A 27835-nucleotide genomic window follows, 5' to 3' on the forward strand; every position below is an offset into this window, starting at 1 on the left:
CCATTGCTCAACAAACCTGTTTAATGTGGCCCAATCAGACGGAGTCTCCACTGGCAGCAGCTAATCCAATAAAAAGTGAAATTACGTCTAGTCAACAAATATATATATACCTATATATATATATATATATCCACAAGTCAAGCGCCCGTACCGATTTTAGTGCTTTAATCCAAGTGCACGGCTTGAACGTTGGGCTTTAAATTTGCAATTTTCACAATTTCACTGCAGACACAAACACTCAAACACACACACAAATTTGATTTTCACTTTGAATTTCTTCGTCGTCACTTAAAAAACTCTCTCGTAACGTATTTTTTTCCACTTTTTTTTTGCGGCTGCACAATTTGAAATTCGCGTGCGACTTCAACGACGATCGCTGTTCATTTGAGCTGTAGAAGGCGTAGCAGTGGTGCTGGTAGTGGAGTCGTCGTTGTGGTTGGCAGTGCTGTGGTTCGATCCAAACATGTTGCAAACGAGACGAATTTTGAGAAAAACCTTCAGCAACAACTTACTCATTTGAATATGTTTAATGCTGTTTGCTTTGGACAGTTTTTCGCTGTTTGGGAATTTTGTAGTCAGTGGAGCTTTGAGGTGCGTCCACATTCATTCATGCTCCAATTGCACGCACCACCGCACCGCTCTTTGGTTCTGTCCCTCGATTCATAGAGTTCAGTTAATGACATTACTCTACACAGAGAGAAGAGAGTGCTAGACTAGCCAGTCAGGAATTGAACTAAGACTTCAATTAATTAAGCTGAGCACTTTGCTTTTATTTTAAAAATTGCAAGTGTTTTTAATTGAATAATTGAGAGCACAAAAGTAAGACTATATTCATTATTTAAATTATATTCCAAATTTTCGAAAAATTTGTTCAAGAGAATGTTATTCAAACGATCGATTCGAAAACGTATTGATAATTTTATAATAATATTTAATAAATCTATGACGTGTTTCAAGAATTTGCGAGCAAATTTTTAGTAAATCTTACTCATGTCAAGTATGATTTCCTAGTTGTGTCATTCAAACTTACCCGTTGTACAATATTTTTTCGCTTAGTGCATTGGCCCCACTTCATCTAGTGCGTGACAGCCTTCGCTGGCCAGAATTAGCTTGGCTACGGGGTAAAACCGATTTATGTCGATTTACCCGATGGCCCCTGTAGACCCCTTGGCACGTCTTGAGTCCGCTGAGTCAGTGCAACGTCAGTTGTAGTTACGGATATCGCCTCGTGGTCTTAGCCAAGGGCAATGATTTATCACCGAACGTTGATTTTTGTCAAATTATTTTGTTGTTGTTGATGCCATGTCAAAACAGTTTTTGTTTTGTGCTTAAATTGCAGCTTCCGCTTTGCATGGGTTTCGCACGCTTTTGTCATAATTCAATGACTTTCTTTCTTAATTTCATTAATAAAAGCGAGTTGCCCCAAACCGCACCTCCTCTGAAACGGGCTTCATTAAATTAAGTGCAGCGCGCGAAGTTCCGTCTCACGAAAAAGATACGCAGAAATATTGCGGCCAAAAAGATACAAAAAGCGGGAGAAGAAAGAGCCGCTTTGATGATACTGTACGCAATTTTTGGGCGGTCTTTACATAATGTAGAGTATAACTGTAAAGTTAACCCGGGGCATATTTGCAATGGCAGACGTTTAGCGACAGCACTCTTTGCTCATAAAATTAAATCATAGATTAGATGATATTTGCAAATTTCAATCATTAAGCCATTAATCTTGCAGCTAAGCCTTGACAAAAGTAAATATTTGTTTATGTAAAACACTTTTCAGCAAATACATTATACCGTTTTTCACATAGTTGCAGTGTATAAAAAATCTGGTCAGTTTTCATAAAGTCGTAAAGTATTTGGAGCCTTGAATTTTATAATTATTTTCCAAAGATCGCATAAGTTACTGAAGAGCTGACAGTGATAATGCTTTTGACCCCTGAATTTATTGTGTTCAATAATACAAAAATAATATTAACTTCCTTTAAAAATTGGGTATTCTCAGTTAGCTCACCTATACAGAATATATATCTTAACTTTAATTTTAAGTTTGTATTTTTTAAAAATTGTCGACTATTTTCATCAAATAAATAAATAATCATGCGAATCGAGCGATTTATGTTTACACCGTTCATCAATAATACAATTACATTCACACTTTTGTTGAATACATATATTGTTCCGATTCGACATCGACTTCAATATAACCTTAATCCTAAAGCTACTAGTTTCCATAAAGCCAAAAAGTGAGCAGACTAATTACATCGATTTCTAATACTGATCAAGTGACACATACAAATAATTTGTGTGGTGTCGGAGATGTTTCCCCATTGCATTACCCATTTTCTCTTTGCCAACCAAAAATCAATAAATTGATGGAATTTGTTGTAAGCATTGTGTACCATTTCCACTCAAGTCTTGGTAAACTCTTCGAACAACTTCAGCTTCCGAAGCACATCAGTTCGAGATCATCTCAACAATTTGGCCTTTTTTGTTTCGGCATCGGATCACAGTCAGCGCGTCATACTTGCGCCTCTTTAAGGCCACGCCTTCAGCTTAGCGGCCGTAGTGAAAGTGAAAGTTCTGTGAGACCGTCTTTAATGACAGCTACACAGCTACGCTCAGGCATCGCTCCGATGTGACTCGAGTTGAGGCGAGTCGGTCAATATCAAAACGATGCTAACGAGTTGTCAAAAGAAACCCAATTTGCATATACATAATAATATACATAAAAGCCCTTCGTGTTACATCATTTTTTTTTCAGTGTTTTATTTGCTCACATATATATATATATATATATATATATAAATATATATTTATTAATGACTTTTATCTAAATTTATGTTGCTGTTCAATAATATTTAAAACAAACAAGACTCGATTTAAATTGTTCATTTATTTCCTTTACATTTCTCACTTATGTCTTGGGAGTGGGTGGTGGTGGCGGTAAGTGGGGAGTAGGTAGGAAGGGAGTGGGGCAGGGAGGTAGGGAGTCAATCAGTTGCCATTTTACAATTGGATTTCGAAAACGTATCGTGTGAGTTAGAAGAACTTTACAATTAGCTGTCAACATCTGAAGAGTTTTTAAGTTTTCTATTTAAATATATAATATTAAAAGTGGTTTGACAAGTGTCTTTTGATTCTGTTTCATTGCTGTTTCTAGTTACAAAGTGCATTCATTGTTTTTGTTTGTTGTTCTTGTTCTTGTTTGCTGTTCAAATTTGTTATCCAAGTGGAAACCTTACGCTTAGCTTCGAGTTTGAGTTGGTTTTCTTGTTCTAATCAATTGAAATTGTTTGTTAATTAAATTTGTTGCATTTCATAATCTAAATTACATAACTGATTTGTTTTGGGCGCGATTTCCTCTATATGTACTATACATATGTGTATATAGTCTGTATATTTTACGTATGTATATATATCTATATTTATATATATATATATATATATTGTTTTTTTTTTTGTATTTATATGGTATATATTTACAGACACATGTATTGGTTGCTGCCATTGTATTTGTTTTCGCTTTATTTTTTTTTTTTTTTATTAATTCTTGTTCGTTCTTTGCTCTTTGTTGTAAATATCTGCACAGAAACAAAATACTTCTTTTTTTTGTGTGTGGATTATTATCAATTATGAATGAACACAGTATTTGCAGAATATTCCACATCCATCATTTTTGTTCTTCTTGTTCTCAATTCTGTTCTAAACATCACCATTTGTTTGCTTTGTTTTTTTTTGTTAGTAATGAATTAAATGTCTTTTGTTGTTCCTAGCAAAATCGCAAAAAAAAGGAAAACATTATTAATTGGATAAATAAAGTCTAACAACACGCTTAAGCTATATATATATATATGTATATATATATATGTCTGTATGTATATAGAAAAAATGATTAGACATTGCTGCCGTTGCTAAAAATTAGTTTACATTTGCTGTATAAATAATAAATAAAACATTTACAACTATTTGCAACGCTACACGACCTATGAACTATATCAAATTGTATATATAACTCGTATATAAATATGTCCTTTTGCTAAAAATTATCGTTATTATTAATAATCTTTTCTTTTATAATTATAATTAATATTATTATTATTATTATTTGCATCGTTCTCTCTCATATCTCTCTTTTTAGGGTATTAAACTAATTGCATTAAAGTAGTAATAACTGCGGATTATCAACTTGCTAGCTGCTGGCCATTTGTTGTGTGGTGTGTGTGTTAAATAGATAAATAAAATCAGAGCAAATATGCTAGGGTTCTATTATCTATTGTTTACAATCACTATCTTTTTAATTATTATTATTATTATTGTGTGTGTAATGCGTGTGTGTGTGTGTGGTTATCATTATTATGTACAACTGTCTGGATGTTGGCTCTGCTTGCGTTTCGACTTTGGCTCCTTCGGATGCTGGTCGATCGACGGGCGACGGGGGTTGCCAAGCGTGACTAAAGCACTGGCCACAGCCAGTCCGGCTGACTGACCAGCAGGCGCTTGCGAAAGGCCACCTAAATACAGAAGAAACATCATTAATTTAATATATCTTCAATATAGTCACAGGTAACTTCACCGAAACCAAAATCTAAAAACAAGTTTTTATGTTATATCAAAATTTAAATCCTATTTTGCCAATTCTATCAGAAATCTTCGTAATTAGCAGACAATATTTTAAATTGCATGATATTTAAATGGTACATTAAGGAACTCTATATACGAAACTATTTAAAAACTCAAGAAAATGTTTCTCAAAATTAAGCAGTTAAAATTTCTGGTGTTTTCTAGTTAAGAGATATCATCACTGTATCACATTCATTACGCACCCGTGGGCAGCCGGACTAGAAGCGATAGCACTGCGGCTCGATTGCCATTGCAAGGCTCCAAAGCTATGGGACTGGGACACTCCTGGAACATATATATAAATAGATAAGAAACATTTCAACATTATTCCCACATTTCTTGCACTCACCTTCTTGCGTTTCTTGGACATGTTGCTGATGCCTTCCAGCGTCAGGCTCAGATCAATCATTTCACGCGCCTCGATGTCGACCAGAACCTAGAGAGTAATATGCAAGGATTAGCAATCGATTTAACTACATGCTTGGTGGCAGCACAGTACCTGTGAGAATGGTCTGCTCGCCATTTGCTCCATTTCGACAAACAAGCGCTGGCGACGTCGGAACATGTCGTATTTCTGTTTGATCTTCCACAGGACGGCGGCCATGAGAAGCAGCAGCAGGAAGCACGAGGAGAAGGTGATGAAGAACTGTTGCAGATTGAGTTTGGGATACTGCGAGAAGGCGATCTGTATCCAAATGGGCGGCTGAAAGTCGTGCACAAACACATAGAATGTGGTAAGGGAGCTATTGTCATCGGACTGGCCAAACTGGTATTCGGTTTTGGGGAAACGATGTCGGAACGTCGAACAATTGATGCCCACCAAAATGAGGCGTTCCGGCATCCCGGCACGCTTCACCGATATGTCCATTTTGGCCGGGACACTGCACGTGATCGTAAAATCGGCATCAATATCGGGTTTACCCGGCGAATTGCGAAAATTGATTTGCGTAAAATGACGGTCCTCCTTCTTGGACAGATTGAACGTGAACTGATAGTCGATGGTCAGTTCGTAGTAGCAGGAGCCACGCAACGGATCACCAATGTAATGATTCTGTGAGTCACACTTCTCGCAATGATCCCCGACAATGCCCTTGGTATTGCAATAGCATTTGCCCGTATCCGGATGACAATAGTCGCCCTGATTGTTGCACTCGCAACGCTGGCATTCGCCGCCATTGATCGCATTGCCCCAGTACCCAGTGCGGCATTTCTCGCAGTGTGCGCCAATTGTCAGATTGTTGCACGGCTGCTCGCAGTGCTGCTGATCATTGCAATAGGAATGACCGTTGCAATTGCAGCGCGGACACGACGTGAAGAACCAGTGCTTCAATGCACACTCGCTCTGATCGTACGGCGACAACGCGCCGCCAACAACACACTTGCCCAGGCCGGTGTTGGAGCCGTTGTCGCACCAGCCGCACGCCGGATCATCCAAGCACTGCTGACAGCTATTGTAGTAGCCACACTGGGCACTGGATAGGGCCGTTGTGCCACCAGCACTAATCGAATTCGCTGGCGCCGAACGGCACTTTGAAATGAATGTTGTCCACTCGCGACACTGGCCATAGGGGAAGCTAGCCGTATATGCATTGCGATCGACGCAACGCTGCTCATTCTGACACCAGATGCACTCGTCCTCCGTGCAATTGTGACAGTTCGTCTGGGACGCACAGTTCGGACGACAGAGGCTGTCGTCGTGGCTGGTGCGATTGAAGGGCGCACCCGAGGCGGAGATGTGGCTGCGACAGCGATTCGGTTCGACATCCCATTTGCAGTGCGGATTCGACATGCACGCCTGGCAGCTGTGCTGCTGCTCGCATATGGATTGCACAAGGTAATCTTCGGCTGCGGGACAACTCTCCAGTCGCTTGGCATTCAGCGGTGGCGTCACTGTTATTGGCGGCTGTGGATGTCCGCCCTGTTGCGTTGCTGTTGAGGAGTCGGCATAGAAGATGGATGCCACCGAGGTGGTCTCACGGCAACGTTCCTTGCTGCACACCCCATTGCCACAGTAGGTGCAACCAAAGGCGGTCGAGACACACGAATGGCAATTGTTTAGCTCCTGGCAGCGCTGCACATGATGCAGATGCTCCGATGTCATTGTGATGCGACTCTTTGATGGACACGCAACATAATCGTATTGTTCCCGTCCGTAAATCGCCGAGCGTTGCACACGCATTATGTTGATGCAGCGCATCAGTTGCACATCCCAAATGCACTTGACACCCGGCCGGGCACTCGTGCACTTCTCCTGCTTGGTATAGTAGCTACACTGTCCGGCATCGTAGCGCAGCATATCGTTCAGCAGCTGGCCATTGAAGCCACCATAAATGTACAGCGCATCCTCAAACACGACAGAGCTGTGGCCGAAACGTGCCAGATCCGCCTGCAGGTGAGCGGGCATCTGGTGCATGTGCCACGAATCACAATAGACATCGTAGATGAGCAGATCCTGACTGTAGCACTTGGCCCCGTAGCTTTGAGCCGTATCATTATGGGTATTGCCGCCAAAGACCATCATCAGGCCAGGATTGACAAAGTTAGCCGTGTGCAGGAGCCGTGCGCTTGGTGCCGACGACAACAGTGTCCAGATGCGTGTCGCCGGCTCGTAGGCAAAGAGACGTGAGCTCAACACCTGACTGGGATCGCTCTCCGAGACGATGCCACCGTAGACGTACAGCTTCTCCGTGAGCAGATCGTAGGCGGCACTGTGTCCGTAGCCACCCTTGACCACATAGCCGTAGGTCTGCACAATTCTCCACTCGCGTGTGCCAAAGTTAAACTCTTGCACCGTGTTGAGGTAGCCGTATTGTGGCGAATGTCCAAATATCACCACCATATACTGATAGTTGTTCTTGTCCCCAAATCCGGGCACCAATGTCGCCGTATGCCCCGCCACATGCAACGGACCGCACATCGCATGGTGTGTGCTATTACACGGATCCGTCTTTACGGTTATATTCTCCCAGGTCTTGGCGGACACATCAAAGGCCCACAGCTCATTGGTGATGCCCTTCGATTTGATGACGCCGCCATACATGAATATCTTATCACCATACATGACGGTGGAGGCGCCATAGCGTTTGTCGGGCGTGGCGCTGCCATCCTCCGGATGCATTGTTTCCCACACATTGCCATTGAAGTCATAGGTGCTCATAAGCTCGCCACGCCCATACGCCTCGCCGCCAATGATGTGCAGGGTGTCGCGCCAAACGGCGGCGCCATGTGAAGCACTGCCCGATGGCGCCACCGAATGCTTCGGATGCACCGTACTCCACACGCCGTGTGCCCGCACCTGACCACAATCGTCGCCGCCAAAACCCTCGTTGCATTCACAGCTAAACAAGATTACAGAATGTCAATGTTGATAAATAAATGGCATTTCTCTCTCTCTCTCTCTATATATATATATATATATATATATATATATATATATATATATATGTATATATATATGTATTAAGACTTACCGCTCCTGTGCACTCTTACAAATGCCATGACCTCGCGACTCTGTGCAGTTATTGGGACAGGCGGCCACATTACACGCCTCTCCTCGGTACATCGGATCGCAGAGGCAGTCGCCATCGTTGCACGTGCCATGACCAGAGCACTCCACATCTGTGAATTGTGCAAATCCATTGGATTTCAACTTCAATTAGAAACTTAGCAATCAATTTATAAAATTTTATTAGTTCTAATAGGTTTATTACCACCTCCCTTGGCTTCTTACGCTCGTTATAAAATAAATAAAGCGAATGTTAATTGCTACAAAATGAAAATACTATTATATATACAGATTAGAGCACAATTTACGTGTAATAAACTAAAAACTTTTTCTTACAATAAAATATGAACTCGACAAAAAGAAAAAAAGAAAACAATTAGCGGAACCTAATTATTATTGTTAGGAAAGTACACATTTTTGAACACGCTTATTTATTTCTCATTTCTCATACACATTATTTGTTTGAGGTTCTCTCGTAAACAGAGACATGAGTGTTTCTTATCTTGAGTAGTCTGAAAGAGGCTCAATAAGCTCTATCGCTGGCAATACTATAAAAACTACTTGTGAATCACTTTGGAAATATTAACTCGTTTCTCGAATGAACGAAATGCATGAATAGAATGTAAATAAAATATTATAAGATAATATTATAGTATATGCACATCTATATAACATTAGCGTAGTAAATGGTGTACAAATATAGGAAAATATTTAAATATTTATAGATTAGCTAACAATTTTCATTAACTTAATAATCTATAATATAAGAAATACTCATAGCTTATAGTTAGTTTTGAGATCTATAGTTTTTTTTATGGAGTACCACAATTCGTTGCCGATTAATAAGGATAATTGCTAATATAAAAGATACTCCTGGTTATATGAGCAAATTATAGTTCTTAGATCTATATTCTAACCTAAGGATATATGCCAATAAAGAGCTCGTAAGGAAATTCCAAGAACAATATTGCCAAGCTATACTCTAGTCCTGTTTAAATGTCTGCTATAATTTTTTGTGGCAGTTAAAAGAGTCTCTGCCCAGTCAAACTTATTCGTGTTGATATTGATGCAGTTGCAATTCACTCTTACCATCGCTATCCGTTGGACAGCCGTTCATTTTGTATGTGAGATTGAAGCCGGACATGTTGTAGGCATCATCGCTAAAGAAATGTAGCAGCGCAGTGCCCGATCTGGCGATGACCTGCGGCACGCGTCGTATCGAAAAGTTGCCCCTGTACATGAGGCCACTGCAACGACGAAGACGAAGACAAAGACGAAATGATTAGCAAATAGATGTGATTTGTGGTAATTGCAGTGCACTCACCTGAAGACCGCGAGTAGCGGTGAATCGACGCTGTCACCATCGTATATATACAAATGATCCCAGCCGCATTCGGTGGCAAATTCGCGCAGATGGATGCGTATGTTGGCGGCGCGCGACGGATTCACACTGTGCCGGCGACCCCAGTGCGGATGATGGGCATCGATTAACCAGCTGCACTTTACGCTCACCGAATAGTTGCCCCAGCCATCGTGTATCGTGCCCATGGGATGGTACATCCTAGATGGGAATAAAAAAACAAAGACATAAACAGATTGAAGAATGAAGAGATGCAAAATGTGCTGTTATAAATTGAATTTTTGTGGACTTTTTGAAGTGGCATCACTTGGCTTCAATTCAGGCTCACAATTACATATGTAAATTGTGGCCAGATGCGCGTATTGCAGCTGCCAAGATAATTGAATTTGCCAAGCTTCATTCAATTGATGCACACACTCACAAACACAATGGGTATGTGTACAAGTGCAGGGGAATAGTGGGGAATGTGCATCAGTGCCAGCTGAAGCACCGCAAATGCCACAACGTCATTCCACTTTCAACTCATTGCCACAAGCAATCCGCCTTTGTTATTGTTATTATTATTATAATAGCCAGTCCGTCATTTCGTTAGTCTGTCCGTCACTTCGTTTCACATCCGTTTAAAAATAACTGCTTTCTTTTCATTTGCCCCCCCCAACCACTTGGCCACAACACTTGGCCCCAAACTAAGATATTGATGATATACAACCACTACGACTACGACTACTACTACAAGTTGTTGTTTATTTATAAACTTGAAAAACAATTGACTGCCATTGGCCCCCAGACGCTAAAACGCAAACGCAACTAAATACTACACACATAGAGTAAACATATAGAAAGATGTTGGTTTTCCAGAAAAACCTTGCCAGTCGACCACCCCCCTCAGCTGCTCACCTTACAAGTGCTCTTTGAACTGTAAGCAAACACCCAGCCTGATGAAACCAAATATAAGCACATATCAGATTGCAAAAACAGTCAAAGCTCGAATTTAAACTGACAAATAATAATTTGAAATTTTGAAAAATGTACAAATTGAATATGAAACTTTTTGTTGTTCATTCATTAAAACTCTTTTTCCAACACTTATGTGAAAAAAAGCTTTTGAGTTTGTGGAAACTTTTCTCCTCTCTTTGTGTGGAAAATGTTTTCAAGTTTGCTTGGCCTATTTGTTTGAAGAGTTCGATCGTTATTAGACTCATTTTGACAGCTCTAAATAAAAAGTTAATAATGGAATTAAGAACTTTAGAAAATCCAGCCGCAATTTGAACTGGTCAGCAACTATTTTCTAAAAATGCACAGAGCATCAGTCAAACTTTTATAAATAGCAAAAGTTTTAGACAATCCACAAACGAATAGAGGAAAAAATGTCGGATGAGATTAAATGAAAGAAACTTGAAGCGTATGCAAACTAAGCTTAAGGAATATATTTTATATAACAAAGTATGCATGAATCAAGGTCAGAATAGTTTAAAATGTAAATGACAGCATATGATGTAAACCTAAGCCGTAACAGGCACTTATACATTTGGCATACATATATGTACACATACATACATATATGTACATACATATGTTTTATAAAACACTTGCTCCAACTATATCTATGATGATCTTAAGCTGCTCGCTTTCACATTTTGTACACATTTTATCTAAGTGCAATAAAAAAAAAGTACGATAAACATATCTTAAGCTAAAAGAGTCTCGACAGAAACAGAAAGGAAAGCTAATAATAATGGCAAAAACAAATAAAAGTCGACGCCCAAAGATAAATTTCATATTGTATACGCTTATAATTCGCAACTGATACAGGTGCTGATTGTATGAAGTTGTTAAAGGAATTAATCACATTTTAGAGCTTGTTTGGTTAAGTTTCGTTTAGTTTAGTTTACTGGTTCTTTTTTGTTTATCAGCTGTTATCTTTTAATAAAAAAGTTGTGCTATCTAGTACTCTCAACATGTAAGTAAATCAATTCATGATCTTTTATTCGCAACGCTTTCTTATTATTTATTATTTGGCCAAGATCATCCTCATATGGGAAAACCAGTTTGTAGTTATTGGTGAATGGGAATCATTTCAGATGTTCTCTCTTAAAATGGCGAATTATGGGTATTAAATATGGGACAGGTGCAGTTGACGAGTTAACTGTGCTGGCCAAAGCGAAAATCGTGATAAGCGAACGCTTTTTGCTATTGCTGATAAGCTGGCCAAAGTGGGTCTACACCATATCAACTGTAAATCATCAAACTACACATATATATATAGTAGAAATATGTATGACTATATATAGCAGCTCTCTCCCTCTCTCTCTCTCTCTCTCGCGCTGCCTCTCTCGCACGCATATCTTAAGAATGGCAATCGGTCAATGGAGACAAGAAAGAAAAAGCAATGCCAGCTGCTTTCAAACTACCAACGTGCAAACTGGCGCTGACTTGTGACGGTGCCAGTTGCCACAAAAACTCAATAAGAGCGTTATAGAGTGCTCGACGTTTGCAATACTCTGCTTACAATTTAATAACAACCAAAAGGCGGCTTGACTTGATCACAATAGAAATATATATATAGACAACGTAATTAAATAAAACCAATAAACTTAATTCTGTTGCAGAATTAAGATTTACCTTAAATTATTTTCTGGAATTTATATAAGTTATATAAAAAACAAAAACTCTTATTCATAAAATCAATTTGGGAATTTTCATACCTTCAGGTTTTAATAAATGTGAGCAGACAATTCGAAAATTATTCGCCTAAGCCGATGTATTCTAGTTTATCACCGATAAATGTATACTCTTTTTCCACTTTGCTGCACAATTAAGACTTGAAAACTAGATTTTTTTCAAATTATTTATTTATTTCAAAAGCAAAACCAAAACTCTTCTTCATAAAATCAGTTTGTTCTTAAAGAAATTTGAATAGAATAAATCGGAAACTTAAATAGCGACCCGAACCGAAGCGAGCTAGTTTTCTAACGACAAATTTGCACTCTTTGTTTTATTTTGCTCATTTCGAGCACAGAGCTTCAAGGCAGTCAGCCAAACAAGCAGTTGTTGGTTGGGTGGGCAAGTGCGGGCGGTAGGCGTGAGCGTAACGGTTTTGCGAGCTAAATACATTACTGTCAAGATAGTGAATGCCCTTATCGAGTGCGCGCTGAGCAAATACCCGTTATTAAGAAACATAAACAATGACGACTTATGAGCTTTATGATGAACGTTTTCGCTAGCAAAAACTTCTGATTAGACTAAACGTTGACTTGTCAAGAACTACAGTTTGTCGACAGAGAACGACGACGGTGAGGGGGGAGGGGATGGAGGGGCAAGTTCAAAGCCAAGTCAGGTAATTAAATCATGCACTCTGATTGGAAATGCAATGAGAAATGAGAGAGAAGAGGAGAGGAGAGTCGCATCAGAAACGGGAGTGAGCGTGTAGAAAGCAAGCTGAAAGAACGGAATGAATGGAAAGGTGAAAGAAGACAACAACAAAGTTAAGCAAAGTGAAGAAAAGAAACGAGAACTGAAACTGGAACCTGTCTAACGAGAATGGGCAGCAGCTCAAACTAAACCGTTGCTTGACACAAATCGGACAGAGGAAAAAGAGTGCAAAGCTTATTGAATAATACAGTGGAAGCTCCAAAAAAAAAAGAAAAAAATATAAAACGTTAATACGATTATAATTCGTGCATAATACCCATTTCTATAAGCCATTTTCCCAACAACAATAAAAAAGTACGATTGTTAAACGAGTATAATAATTTAATGATATTCACAGACGACTTTTCATAATTATGCAAATACAGTGAACGCTCGATAATTAGACACAGACGCTTGCTGGTGTATTGAAAAATAATATCCAACCAACGATGAATTATCAATTAATGAAATGTTAACAAAAATATATATTTTAATGTTTTATAGGCAAGAATTATGTTTTAAGAATTAAGCTTACAGGTATTGAATTCAAGTCCTAAAAGATTTCTATTGGCCAATCAATATTAATTATCGAGTGACCACTGTAAGACAACTAGACAACTAAGCGTTGATTTCTATGGTTATTGCCGTTGTTCTTGTTGTTGTTGAAACCATGAATCATGCTGCGAAAGCGATAACTAAATTGGCCTATTTGGCGAAGCAAGGAGAGACAGAGAGAGAGAGACAGTGGTGCGTAGGGGGAATGGGGTGAGAATAGGATTACTCATGTAAAGAAAACTTACCGCACTTTGCCGCCACAGAATTGGCAGGCAGGTCCTTGCCAGCCATCGGCACAGATGCACTGCCCGTCCAAGCACTGGCCATCGTTCTGGCAAGGATTTGTGGTGCAGTTGTAGGCACTGGCGCTATGCAACCCGCTGAAGCAGCCGTGAAACAATAGCAGTGACAGCAGCAGCAAACATTTTCGCCTATATTTGGCGTTAAATGTGGGCGTCGTTGTGCTGTCACAATGTTGATGTTGCTGCTGTTGTTGTTGTTGTTGCTGTTGCGTGTTTATATCGAGGACGCCAGTGTTGTTGATGTTGTTGTTGTTATCGTTGCGATTTGAGCAGAAAGTTGAGGAAGACGACGACGACGACGTTAGTTGTTGTCGTTGTTGTTGCTTTTGTTTGTTGGTTGTTGTGGACGAGAGCTTAGGCTTTTTCCCCGCATGCTCCACCAAGCACATTTTCTCACTTTTTATTGAATTTTCACACACACGAATGCGAATGCGAGTGCGACTTCTTCGATTTTCGCAGCGTTTGCATTGTGAACTGCGTATTGCACAAATTTGAAATGCTGCAGCCTGCAGCAACCTGAACGCACTACAAAAAACACATATGCAGCAGATGCAACGCCAAAATGAACACACACAAATTGCACAACCTGATGGCGTATAGATGAAAAGGAAAACACTGCTGTATTAACTACGCTGAGCAAAAACAATATATGTACTAGTCGATAGAGCTGCACGACAGTTATCGACGATTCATTCATCGTGGTGGTGGTCAATCGACATGCATGTTATTATTCTACGATACTTTCAACACTGGCACTATCGATTAACAATAACATGCATATCGATGTTAGTGCAAAATGAGGCTTATAAAAAAATTGATCGGCGTTACATTTCCATAATTAAAGGAGAGATGTTGGCAAACGATGTTATACATATAACGTGCTTATTGCTTTCCGTTCATTGTCTACTTTGCCTGCAAATATTAAATAAGTCAAATATCAGTTTCCCCAAAACTTAATATCGATAGCGTTGGCGCTTATTTAAAATCCATAACAAGTTCGCTGTTAACAGCTAAGGAGAAAAATGTAGAATGATCTGATTATGAATGGCGCACAGATAACATAACATAATATAAACATGAATCCAATGTTATCGAGCTAGTTGCGCTCCAATCAGGGAATTACATAGCTCATTTATGCAGTGCAGCCCTCGCATGCGTTATAAACGCAAGCGAAATAGCAAACAGAAATATAGGCTGGAATAGATTTTGTGTAATTAGTGTAATTTCTGACTGAATGTAGAATTTTTTACGATGCGTCCGCTTAATGTGCATGCAATGCCGATTATGAACGTGCTCTAAAACACCTGCAACCGCCTTTTAAACATATCATTAGAGAGTGAGTCCAAAAACATAAAATCAATACAATATACAACAAAATTGAACAAACAGTGTGTAAATTCCGTTAGTTTGACAGTTTCAGTTTTGCCAGCAGTGATAAGAAATGCGACGAAATGCAAAACGCATGCGCTCTCAACGGTTCACGAGCGACGACGAGCTCTCTTCCTAAATTCCTGTTGTAATGGGCTCAAAATAGTCGATGCTCGGAACTCGATGTGCACGGTTGCCTTGTGCGAATTGCTAACGGTATTTCGCGTCAGTGCCGCTGCATGTGCGTGTACTGTCTGTCTCTCTGTGTGTGTGTGTGTGCCATCAGTGAGTGAAAAAGATAGAATAAATACACACATTAGCTACAACGATTGCCCAAAAACACAAGAACAAATAAAGCCTAATTGCTGCAAAACGTTAATAATTATATTGACAAAAAGCTAACAGCACCAAAGGAGCAGCAACCGCAACAGTCGCAGTCGCCGTCGTCGTCGTCGATGCGCAGGTGAGTTGCGGAATTTTTGTTTCAATGCAGCAGCAGCAGCTCACTTGAGATTATTTTGGGTGGTGGATTTTCACCCGCAGCCCAGACGAATGTCTATACAGGCGATGTGGGAGCTTTGCTCTTATTGTTGTTTGAAATGAAGTTCGGGGTTTTTTTTTGTTGCTATTATTTCTATCAGCATTTGTTGATTTTAATATTAACATTTCAAGTGCAAAGCCTTTTCGTAGCATTGCAGAGCCAGTTCGATTAATACGCTTAACATTGACAATGAAAATCGATTGGCATTGGAATTCCGTTACCTTTTCGTATGCATAATCGAACAGTGGTTTATAAAAGGCCACGCACAACAACAACAGCAACAACAACAATATCAACAAAGGCAGATGCAATATTTATGCGTGAAATTCTTGCGCTGCTTGGGCGAAAAACATAATACACAAAAGCCGCATTTAATTTGCAGTCGACGGCAGCGGAGGCAGCTGCCACCCACTAATTTGCATACACACACACACACTCCTACACATGTAAATGCACACAAACATCTGCGTGTGTGTCAGTTGCGTCCGGCAATTTCTCACTTTGCATAATTTCAATGGCGCTGTGGACGCTGACGCTGGCGGAGATGGCGGCGGCGACGCCAACGCATGGCCGCCATTTCTTGCTCTTGATCTGCTTCATTCCGCGTTCTCCGTCTTTGAGAAATTATTTTTAAATTTTTGTTGCTGTTCTTGTTCTTGTTGCTGTTCTTGTTCTTGTTGCCGCTTGCCACTCAAGGTCGTTACATTTGTTTTATTCGATGTGTTTGCTGTTGTTGGCTTTTCTGTTTTCTTTTTTGTTGCATTATATAATTTGAGTTGCTTGGCGGTTTCTCTGCGGCAAGTTCAAGTGCAATGTGTGCCAAAGCCATACGCCCCTTCTCTGCAGACGCCACCCTATCACGCCCCGCCTACGAGGCATAGGTTAGCAGCCAATGTTTTGCCAATATTTTCGCCAATAGCAATAAGCCGCTTCACAACCTTGTTTTTTTCTAATTGTTGTTGTTTTCTCCATTGTTGTTCTTGTTGTTGTTTGGGGATACTTTGGTAATTTTTACATAAAGCGTCAATAACAACATCCAGTGAATAATGTAATGCAAATATGTTTTTTGTTGTTGTTTTTGTTGTTTAGTTCAGAAACGTGCCACACAAAGATTATGCTAAATCAATTGCAATTTACAATTGATCGACTGCGGTTTATCCTGTGAAAATTGAATGCTATTAATCCAGTACAGCCCAAAAAGGAAATAGGAAGTAATAACTATAAATTCTAATATAGCACATTGCAGACATAAAAACCACATTTCAATATATCTTATTATTTTTAAGTCATTACATTTCTTTTGAAACACAGATATTTTCAATACTTTTTTTTATTATAGAATTTTCGTTAACCCTATGAAACTGCCTTTACCATAAAAATTAAGTGAGTAACAAGCCAAGTTGATATAGCCATATCTGCCTGTCTGTTTATAAGTGGCTATAAGAAATCAGTCGAACGATGAGTTTTAAATTGTGTGATAGCGATACAACTGATAAAATATAACTATATCAATCAAACACTCATTTCACAAAAAACATAATACTCGTCATAATGTACTTATATTAAACTTGACTTTTAAAAACGTTCTTAATATTTGCTTGAGCTATAGATAAATTTAAGTTTCTACAAGCATAAAGTTTCAGTTATTCCATGGAATATTGATATTGAAATTACGCTTTGTTTTTAACGATATGCAAAGTTTAAAAATTGAATAGATTTGTTTGATGCAATTCGAGAAAATCGCGCTTTTGGCGTTTTTATAATGGTTAAAATTCTCATTTTCAAATCCTCGGAAAAATTATTCGATATATTCAATTTTAATCAGTGTTTTCTTTATCTTTATTAAGTCTACCTTCAAACTTGATAATTACTTTTTTCTTTTGATTGTCTTGATAAAAATCGCGAGTCGAGCGATTTTACCAAAGTTGAAATTCGCATTCCCTTAATCTTGGGACACACGTCAGCTAATCGATATTTAGTTGCAATAATTTCAGCAACTTATAATTTATTTAGTAGTACAAGGGCTCTCACGTAGCAACTGTCATTGAACTATTAACCACATAATGGTCGCAGTGATTGCAGGGTATATTAAAAATAAAAAAATCGGACACGCAACAGCGACAACAACAACAACAACAACAAATTCGTGTTTATTTGTGTGTGTTGTTAGCGCCACTGAGGCGCACAATTTTCCAGCTTGCGACAGGCGGAGCAAGGAATGGGGAGGAGAGTGGGGTGTGGGGTTTTTGGTTAAAGCAGAAACAAATTATAGGATACCACACCCCCGCACAAAGTCAATAAACAAGAGACAGCAAAAATAACAACAACAATGGGGCAGCTTTTGTATTTCCCAGCGCTCTCTTGTGCCGCAAAGCTCAGTTCACAACAACAACGACAACAACAACGACAACAACAACAGATTTAACCTACCCGACAAACACACACACACACACACACACACACACACACACACACACCAGAAACACAAAACCCACCCAACCCCAGCTCAAACCACGCAATTCAGCTGCGCCTCCCCCACCCCAATTTGTTGTTGTATTTCTTGTCAGAGTTGCTTTTCTTTGCTGTCATTTATTTCGTCATATATGCAAAACTTTATTGCTTTCTGTCTGTTTTGGACTTGGTTTTGAGGGGTTTTTATTGTTTCATTTTTCTTTTTCCCAGCTGAGCTATTTGGCTATTGGCCAGTTCAAGTGCATCAATTAAGTGCATGCAACGCATTATTTATTTATTTATTTTTTATGTTGTTTTTGATTGCTGTTTAAGTCAGATTTGTTTTTTTGTGCACTGGCGTGTGGATAATGAAAGTCCAAAGGCAACTTTCAACTTCAACGAAAAAGCTCAGAACAAGAATTACACAGAGTGAAAATATCAAGTACATATTGGCGTACTTGAAATATGAGCAAAAATATAATTTGCTAAAGTAGAGCATGAAGTCTTCCAATAATAACAATAAGTACTTGCTCAGCTTGAATCAGGACTTGAACAGATACAATTGGATTATGGTTAAAGTTACGATTTTACTTCTTAACATATAAAGTCACTTAACTTTATTTAGACCAGAATTGGACCATTGTGCTCGGATACTCCTTTGTTTTCGTGACACTGGCTAGTAGCAAGGTGATCAGAAGGGGGTTCCACCTGATGTGTTAATCAATTTAGCAATTTTCGTTTTTCATAGATTTGATAGATCGGCTGGAAAGTGGCTTTTCTTACAGGAAAGTGCCAGTATCTTTAAGATTTTCTTTGCTTGTTTTAAGATATTTGTTTTTAATCATTATGCGTTTGTTGTTCTTATATCAAGTATACTGTAATGTCAATATTATTCTCGCTGTGTAGAACACTGAAACAAGAACTAACTGTAAACGTACTTGAACCGATTGCAAATTAGCACTTGGGGCCATTTTCAACTACCACATTCGCCTGCGCTTTGAACTCCTTTGAGTCAGGCCAACAACAACCAGAGCCAAAGTTAAGATAATTATGCGCAAAGGCGAAACTTGAGACCTAAAAGTGAGGGAGAGAAAGGTAGAGTGCGAGTGGGACAGCGCAAGAGTTAGATCCTTGTCGAGGTGGCAGCAATCTTAGATTCTGTGGTAACATGCAACCATGTAACAAGAGCAACGCACACGAAATGGTCTACAAAATTTGAGTTGTTTTTGGTTTTGTTTTAGCCTTTTGCTTCTTTGGCCCATGCTATTATGTTATGCATGGCTGCATTTTCATTACGCAGAGCCTGAACTAGTTTAAAGCAGCTCAAGGACACGACTCAACATGCCTCGCTTGACATGTTGTCATCATCAACATCAACATCCACAGCAGCAACAACAACCACCACCATAATAACAACATCAACCAAATATCTAGCAACAATGGCGCCTTGTAATTAAAAATGAAAAATAAGTGCATGTCATGCGAACACTAACTACTCAAAGACCATAAAATTAAACGCAGCTACACGCCAATTAATATGCAGCAAGGAGTTTAAGATCGAAAGATTATACAGCAAATATGCATATATGTAATGAAAGTTATTTGACATGGGTAGTTTATTTTAAATATGTTCCTTTGTAAAGTGTTTTTTTTGTATCATTTAATATCGATATATTTTGAAACTCGTCGGAATTTGTCTTCAGGGAGAGACTCACAGCGTCCGTTTAGCCAGATCTGTAAGAAGTTAGTTTAAAGTTTGTTGCTGTTTAGAGAAATATTAAGTGTCTATATGCCTTTGATTGCCCATAAAGTATATCGCTTGATTTTTGAAGGTTACTATTTATTATATTTACTGCATTATATTTTGTACAGAGTGAGAGAGAGAGAGAGAGAGATACAGATAGAGTTTTATGACATGTAAGCACTTTAGCAAATAATAAAGACTTTTTAATTTAAAGCACTCATACAGCTATTTATAGTTTATTGATTAGAATTTTTGGGGGCGTATGTAAATTAAACAAGAAATTACGGAAGCCAATAAAAAACTGGCAAGCATACATCATGTGTATATATACCTTATGTAATGCCTTAATTGCTACGGGGTATAAACATGCGTTGCGCATAAAAATTCTTTGAGTGCCGAAAGGCGCCAACGAAGTCGCTCAACTTGCCTTTTTACAACAGCAGCAAACGATGAAAGTAAGCAGTTGGCATACGGCAACAAAACGAAAATAAGCAACAACAACAACAACAGCAGCAGCAGCAGCAACAAGAACTTAAGCGCCTTAAACGCTTGCTATGCGTACAATGGGGCGTATGCTTAATCCTATTTTGGCAGTTTAATTGCAACGAGCGAGCGAGTAACAAAAGGAGACAGCTAAAGCGAGAGGGAAAGTAAAACTAATGTTAAACTTTGCTTGCCTTTAATTTCAGAGATTAAGCGCTTGTGTGCATATGTGTGAGTGTCTATGTGTTTATGTGGTTTTGTGTGTGTGTATGTGTGTGTGTGTGTGTGTGGCAGCGTTTCCACGTAATTAACTTTTAATGGCAAGGCCATGGTTAAAAATGTTGCCTGCTTCTGAGCGTCGCGGCGCAAATTTTCTGTTGCCTACTTTTGAACGTCGACCAATATTTTAACTCAGCCAACTATTTTTGGGTCTCTTTTGGACAGCCAAGGACAAGGTTAACTACCAATGCTGTTGTTGTTGCACCTTGTTTAATGCACATTTCATGTAGTGGATGCAACAGCGCACACCTGCAACAATCGCTACGTGACGTGACAAGTGGCAACTGCTTGACACTTCGACAGTTTTTGTGACGGCGGGCTCATGAATTTTGCCAACTTTTCATGGTTTTGAGCCACAGCTCAAAGCGATAGACAGCCAAACAGAGAGATAGAGAAAGACAGGCAGAGAGCAAGAAAGAGAGGGAGGGAGAGAGAAATGCGAGCAGTTTGTGCAATATTAAAGCAGTCAAACAATGGTTTTGTGTTTGTTTGCAAGCTCTTGCACTGAAAAAAGTGTACCATATCAAGGCATGACTTAAGTGAATTTCATTTTTATTTTTTTGTAATAACAAGTACTAAATGCAATTTGGTTGTACACATCCAAAAATGAATAATTATGGAATATTTCAGACGTAAAATTACTTGCTACACATAAGAATATTTTTAAATCATATTTTGACTTGTTATTTTTTTTCAAATTCGTTATGAGTTATAAATCGTGTTGAATACGCCTGATATTTGGGATTTAAGGCGCAAATAGGGCAATAAATGTCGATTGCAGCTTGAAAGTCTATTTGATAGCTGAGTAACACAGAGAATTAGTAGCCAATCGGCTGAGAGTCAATTTTTAGTAATACATGATTCAAACTATCATTAATTACTTTGTGTTTCATAAAAGTATATTTTAAAAATGAAATAATTGAGTCTAGAAAATTTGTGTTTGAATCTCAACATTTTGGTAGCTTAACCATAATTTTTTCATTATCTTTTTTTTCTTCTGTGTAGCTTGCCTGCACATCTCAGTCTGTCAGTGTGTTTGTGTGTTTGCCATGCAGATAAAAGTGGCTAAAATAACACGTACGAAATATGGCTCGTGGCATATGTGCAATCATTCGTAGCATTTGCGCCGCTTTTGGCTTTGATTGTTCGACGCTCACGTCCTGCTTGACTGGCAATGTTCTTGGCTTGTAATTGAAATTTAATTCAAAGAACAACAATAACAACAACAACGGGAAATAAACTACAGTTGGCTTTCATTCATATTTAAGCCGTCAGCCTTTTAACAAAAGGACAACAAGAAGAGTAGTCTGCCATCTCCCACTGCTGCTGTCAACATTTCCAAATGGCATTAGTTGCCAACAGAATAATGATGTCTCATAGGGGTTCGGGTTTGGGTTGTGATTGGGGGTTGAGTGTGCTACAGCAACCCCAGGCGTATACGCAATCAAAAATTGTATATCATATGACAAATTCAATCAGACAAAGGGCACAACGTAATTGAAGTGTATGCTTTGCCTGTGGCTCGTCATTGCCAAAGACAAATGTTGATGTTGACTTACTGCCTAGACACACACACAAACGCACACGAAACAAGACTAAAAGCCAGACAAGAGAAACAGTAACAACAGCAGCAGCAACAGCAGCACCAGCAGCAGCATCAGCTCAGCAGCTTATCAATTATTCAATCATATTTTGAAACATTGTCGTGCTAAGTGCTATGACACAGAAATCACAGGTATAATTGACTATGAGTTACCCTGTACTCAGCTTAAATCCGTTTATTTCATTGATTCTCTCTTCTTTAGTAGTTCAGAATCGTAATTGTCAATTTTGATTTCAAATAATTGATTTCTAGCATTCTTATATTAGTGAAATCTATTTTTTATCTGAAATACAATACAATACAATCGGAAATAAACCTCTTCTCAATTTGCTAATATAGGCATGTAATACATATATATATATAAATATAAACAAATGTATTTATATGTTTTTATCGGGCTGTTGCTCACATTTGCATACTTATATTTGATGTAATCAAAGCACACTTTTAATTAGTGCAGGGTATAATCAGAAAGCTGATGGGAACTTCAGTTGACAAACTTTTTGAATTATTAAAACAAGCGAACAACTTTTCAACAATTTCTAGAATTTTAAATAATTACTTCAATAAAACCTTAAACTTTCAACTTGTCTGATTGAAGTTTGTTGATGACTGTGAGTCTGACAGTGTGTGTGTGTGTGGATGCGTGCAAGTGGGTTATCTGTTGCAATAGCAGATAGGACATGCACATGCTGACATGTACTCTGATTACTTTGGCTCTGGCCTCTTTTGCTGTCTGGGGGCAACGTCATCCACTTACCACTAATATCCAATTAGCGTACATCGGTCGTGTCCTGGAAAGTGTGCGCTACAAATTATATTTGCTGCGTGCTGCAATTTGTCAACCCTTAAGCGAGCGTAATGGCAGGCAAGCATATGCCATAAAACACACATATGCACACACACACACACACACACACACACTTACACACACACATGTATATGGGCTGTGTGCTAACTGATAAGGCAGCTTCCATAGCATTAGCTTTTATTGTAAATTAGTTATTGGCTTGTCAAACTAAACGATAATAACCCAAAGTCTGAAACTCCATTCTTCTGCTCTTATCTAGCAACATGTGCGTGGCGTAAATCTGAAATAGAAACGGAGCAGAGCGGCAGAGACGCAGAAGGCTGTGTGGCAACAACAGCTAAGTAGTTGGCTACCATTGTTCTTGTGGCGGAAGCGGAAGCGGCGGCGCTCGTTACTTGTAAAATGCATTTACACTTTGAACGCAACATCAACACAAAATGCGACTGCACAATACTATCGCTATCGTGGATGGGCAAGGTGCCCGATGATATACCCGAGGTAAGTCAATTTACTTTTAATGCCGGTCAAAACCTATTAGTCCAGTCAGCAGGCAACTGCTGCCAGTTAATTTGTGTCATCCTACATCCAATATACAAATACAATAAATACAGACAATGTCCATTAAACTGTCGAGCACTTTAAATTGCCGCCTGCCGACACTATTAACGAGTGGCGGCGGCCCAGGGCCATTAGATGAGCTCAACTTGAGTGGGCGGAAGGGTGAGCAGGGAGCAAATGGATGAGTGGGCTGGTTGGCGGTCAGTCTTTCAGCTTTAACAGCATATGAGCGTGACAATGTATAAAATAACTGACTAATGGCAATGGATATGTAAAATCTTTGCACACACAGCATTTTACCTTTAAGGCGAACGACATGCATACAATTAAAGGATTAAGAGCATACATTTTTAAAGCCAAGTGGAAAAAGTTGGTACACAAAAATAAATGAAATGGGAGCAAGGGATTTAAAGATTATCTACAAATAGATTTCCTCGAGTTTTAGAGTACAAATTTAAGTTAAATATGCCAGAGTGAATAATTGTGTTTTCAAGATATTCCACAAATCTATTTCCCAGAATTTTAGATAACAAGCAAAGAAGACTTTCAAAAATGATAACATCAAATTTGTTAGACAAGTCGAGCGCAAAATACAGATTCAGAATTGTTCACAATTATATTTCCCAGAATTGTAGATTGCAAGTTAAGCGTAAAATGTTGTTGCTGACAAACAGAAAGAATTAAACAATATATATTACCAGGAATTTAAATCGATACTCAAAGGGCGAAGCATGAAATTTGTTAGACAAAGATGACAGTTTAATGCCGATAAAAATGTTCTCATTTGAAAACTTAACAGCTTATTAACTCTTTGTTAATATTTAAGCAGGGTATTTGGGCTGCAAGCGAAAAACGTGCCACAAACTTTTTGACAGGTTTCGTTTTGTTATTGATCCGGTTTCCATATCACTCGGTTTTTGTTGATTTTTTTTTTTTTTTTTTGTTGATACGCCTGAGTTCATTTCAGGCATTTCTCAAGTGGTTCCAATTTTGTTTGTCGCAATGGATGCGCACACACAATGGCCACACAGGAAGTGCTGGATTGAGTGGGCGTCCAGGAGCTCATGCCTATTTATAGGGCGCCAACGCGTCCAGTTTGGTTTTGTTGTTTGCTTGCCGCTGTTCGAGCTTAAAATTGATTTTATATGCGGTGGGGCCGGGTGGACGCCTGGGCTATGGCATTAAGTTTGATGCCATGTCTGAGGTCTTAGCTTTTCCAATTATTATGAACGTTCAGTGCCTGCATAACAGACAAACGCCATATAAGCCTTTTTATATTGAATATAAAAATCCAATCACGTTCAATGCGTCTGCGTCTAGAACTGAGCTCATGTGACTGTAACCTGTATCCGGTTCCCGTATCCTGTGTCTTGTGTCTTGTGGCGCCAAATTATAGTCGAGTGGGCGCCTCAAGTGGTGCACCTGCACCGCCAAGACCAACAGCAACTTTACCCTTCTATTGGATCTCCCCCATTCTATATATATATATATATATATATATATGTACATATATAGCTATCTGTTTGTCATTCAGTTTACCCATTCGTCTGGGCAAATGTTTCCCTATGCATAGGAGCAATAGCAATGATTTAATGAACAGTTTTCAATTTCATTTTCAATACACTCGACTCAGTCTGTGTGTGTGTGTGAGTGTGTGTGTGTATCTGTGGGTGTGTGAATTGAAGAGCTCGTGTGTGTGTTTTGTATGTGGTTAAAGGCACGTGTCGGGGTTAGCGCGTGTCGATTCTTGTTCACATACCATTCCCATTCGGATTCCCATTCCCATTTCCAATTCCATTTCCATTCCCAATCCCTATTGCCCATTGCCAAGCGCATGGAGGCTTTCGTTTCATTTTCTCGTTATGTCTTTGCGGCAATTTACGGCCTATACCCTGTTACCGTTAAGATGCGTTGCGTAAGAAGGCGTTTTCGATAAGTATTCGAAATATCGTGTGGGTAATTTCTGGAAATGTTTTAATCTTACGAATTAGATATGCCAAAGTTAGGGAACTCGGTATGTGGATACTCTCGAATTATATGCACCTGATGACAGCGATATCTAAACGAAAAACGTACTCTAAAAACTGATCTTGTCTATTATCTTGGGAAAATGTGTCTTCTTATGAATTGATAAATGAAAGATTATTACTGTTATTTGGCCTTAATATCAGATATCATAACAGCTAGAGATTTAGAGAATTCGACATTATTTTCAAATTTTATGAGAGCTAAGGATTTTTTATTTAACAAATGGGATGCCACTTTTAAGTATATGTATATATTTTTATTGAATTATCGCATTTGATACATATATATAAATTAAATTATATAATAAATTAAATGATTTTGATCATGATATGATATATTAACTCAATAAATTATCGTAATTGAATTAGAGTTATAATAAAAGAGTCCCATCTCTGCTTCTTATATCAATTTCATCTGAATGATTTGCTGTGCATATAGAGTAACCAGGCATTGTAAGATGGCAGCCGGAGGTAGTATGACTTTCCACCTTACATCTAGGTGATATTTCCGAGTTTGAGTTCACGTGGGAAATGGTTGAAGCGTAATATAAGAATAATTATTGTTACAGGGCATCTTTTAGTCTATCTTACTCAATGCACTTGCACTTATTTATCTGGTGATAATCAGTTAACGCAGACGCTTTCAATTCAGTAAATGCTCGAAGCCGCTGGGAGTTGTGACTTTGTTTTCATATAAATCATCTCAGCAGAATGCTTTGCGCTGCTCGACGCTCTTTAAATATTCCCTCAGCGCATGCATTACATCAAAGTATTCGTCAAGTCGCGTTAAGTTTCAAATATATATATATATATATATATATATACATATGAAAGTTACACAAATATATACATTTTTATATTTTGATAGCTGGACTTGGTCCTGGCTGTCATAATGTTTTAACAGGCACATTTCATTGCTGGCGATTTCAACTTGAACTTTTACCGACTGATTGCTTCTATCTCTATATGTATGTATGTGTGTGTGTGTGAGTGTGTTTGCTGTGCCATCAAGGGCCAAGTGTCAGAGACGATCATAAAACTCTGGTCTGTCGCCATGGCAATCAAATTGCCGGGCACAATAGACGAGGCCTCAACTGTAGGCACTGCCAGTGTCAATCTCGAAGTCAAGTGCACAGTGAACAGTGAACAGTGAACAAACTGCACACACATGGAACACACCCTAACCCCCTCTCTTACCACTACCCCCTCAACCCCAACACTAGATCTGCTTAGGGGTTGCAAGTGGCTCAACGGCATTTCACATACATAAATTGACACAACAAACTGATGCGGCGTTTACGTTTCTGACATGCCCCGAAATTAAATCGTAAAATGAAATTCAATACCATTGCATATATGTATTTGTATCTGTATCTATATCTGTGTATGTGTATAAAGCATGCCATGTGGGTGGATGGGTTTGAATGGATGGGTTTCCCCGAAAATCAAAATCAAACTCAGTCGAATGTTGAATTGCATAAAATGCCATTGTCATTGCCTGTCGCCTTCATGGTCATTATGCAAATGCCTGAATGCGCCCAAAATCTGAATTTTAAATGAAATGCTGCCTATATACACTGTTTGTTAGAGAAAAGGGGTTTACTGCTTTCCAACTCACTTTAATTCTTAACATTTCGCTTGGCAATTTTTATAATTATATTGTATAGATTTTGTTCTAGACAAGTGTGTATTACTTGTATCAAGATTAGCAGAGTTGATACAGTGCAGCCATTAGAGAACCTCACAGCCTGTCACGACTAAACTTCAAATTCCAACAAGAATATTTAAGTAATCTCTCGTGTCAAGGAATTTTTAGAGTAGAGGTGGTATTTCACAGTACAACTGTGTGTAACATTTTATTAAAGAGTATGTCATGCGTAAAGACTTTGGACATATATCTAGAATCTAGACAGCAATAGTAGTTCAAAGTGTAAACTGTATATTTTATGAAATACTAATCTGTGCATTTAGAGAAACATTATCTGAGTGCTTTCAAGCCGATAACTAAATAAATTCCCATGACAGGACTTAGCTGTTCTTTGTGTCGGCTGAATTTTAAATTTCCTTTGAACTTGCCACAGAGTGTTGCCCAGTCGCATAGTTCTCACATTACGACACTCGCATTAAATTCATAAATTCATAATTTGAAGGCATAAGCGAATTGTGAGTGGCTTTTCTGTGCGGAAAGGCTTTTCCAAGCCGTCTGCTCAAAATGTA

At 38.8% G+C, this 27835-nt stretch overlaps 2 protein-coding genes across 4 annotated transcripts in view; one reads left to right on the forward strand and one right to left on the reverse strand.

Annotated features, from left to right (window-relative positions):
* Positions 1-3950: 3950 nt before the first annotated feature.
* Positions 3951-14350, reverse strand: LOC6567648 (attractin-like protein 1). The gene is made up of 8 exons (XM_001993752.3): positions 13697-14350; positions 9450-9686; positions 9215-9372; positions 8091-8238; positions 5120-7958; positions 4970-5056; positions 4824-4905; positions 3951-4511 (listed from the first exon to the last, which is right to left on the reverse strand). Exons 1-8 carry the CDS (start codon positions 14140-14142, stop codon positions 4354-4356), a joined length of 4155 nt encoding a protein of 1384 aa, XP_001993788.1. The 5' UTR covers positions 14143-14350; the 3' UTR covers positions 3951-4353.
* A 1203-nt stretch (positions 14351-15553) lies between these two features.
* LOC6567646 (tubby-related protein 4) overlaps positions 15554-27835 on the forward strand; it is a 35317-nt gene continuing 23035 nt past the window's right edge. For 2 of the 3 annotated variants that reach the window (XM_032740104.2, XM_032740105.2), the window contains exons 1-2: positions 15554-15584; positions 23293-23531. In XM_032740104.2, the coding sequence (XP_032595995.1) occupies positions 23436-23531 (96 nt within the window). In that variant the 5' untranslated portion in view covers positions 15554-15584; positions 23293-23435. Of the gene's footprint in view, positions 15585-23223; positions 23532-27835 lie in introns of those variants that run through there. The other variant, XM_043214818.1, reaches the window with a different exon arrangement.

This window comes from Drosophila grimshawi, unplaced genomic scaffold (assembly GCF_018153295.1).
Source record: "Drosophila grimshawi isolate 15287-2541.00 unplaced genomic scaffold, ASM1815329v1 contig_311, whole genome shotgun sequence".
In the NCBI taxonomy this organism is placed as follows: Eukaryota; Metazoa; Arthropoda; class Insecta; order Diptera; family Drosophilidae; genus Drosophila; species Drosophila grimshawi.

Coding starts and splice junctions, on each gene's coding strand:
- LOC6567648 (XM_001993752.3), bottom strand. CDS start 14,142: ATGTGCTTGGTGGAGCATGCGGGGAAAAAGCCTAAGCTCTCGTCCACA. Junction 9,373..9,449: donor CCGCTACTCGCGGTCTTCAG/GTGAGTGCACTG, acceptor TCGTCGTTGCAG/TGGCCTCATGTACAGGGGCA. Junction 8,239..9,214: donor CTGTCCAACGGATAGCGATG/GTAAGAGTGAAT, acceptor CACAATTCACAG/ATGTGGAGTGCTCTGGTCAT.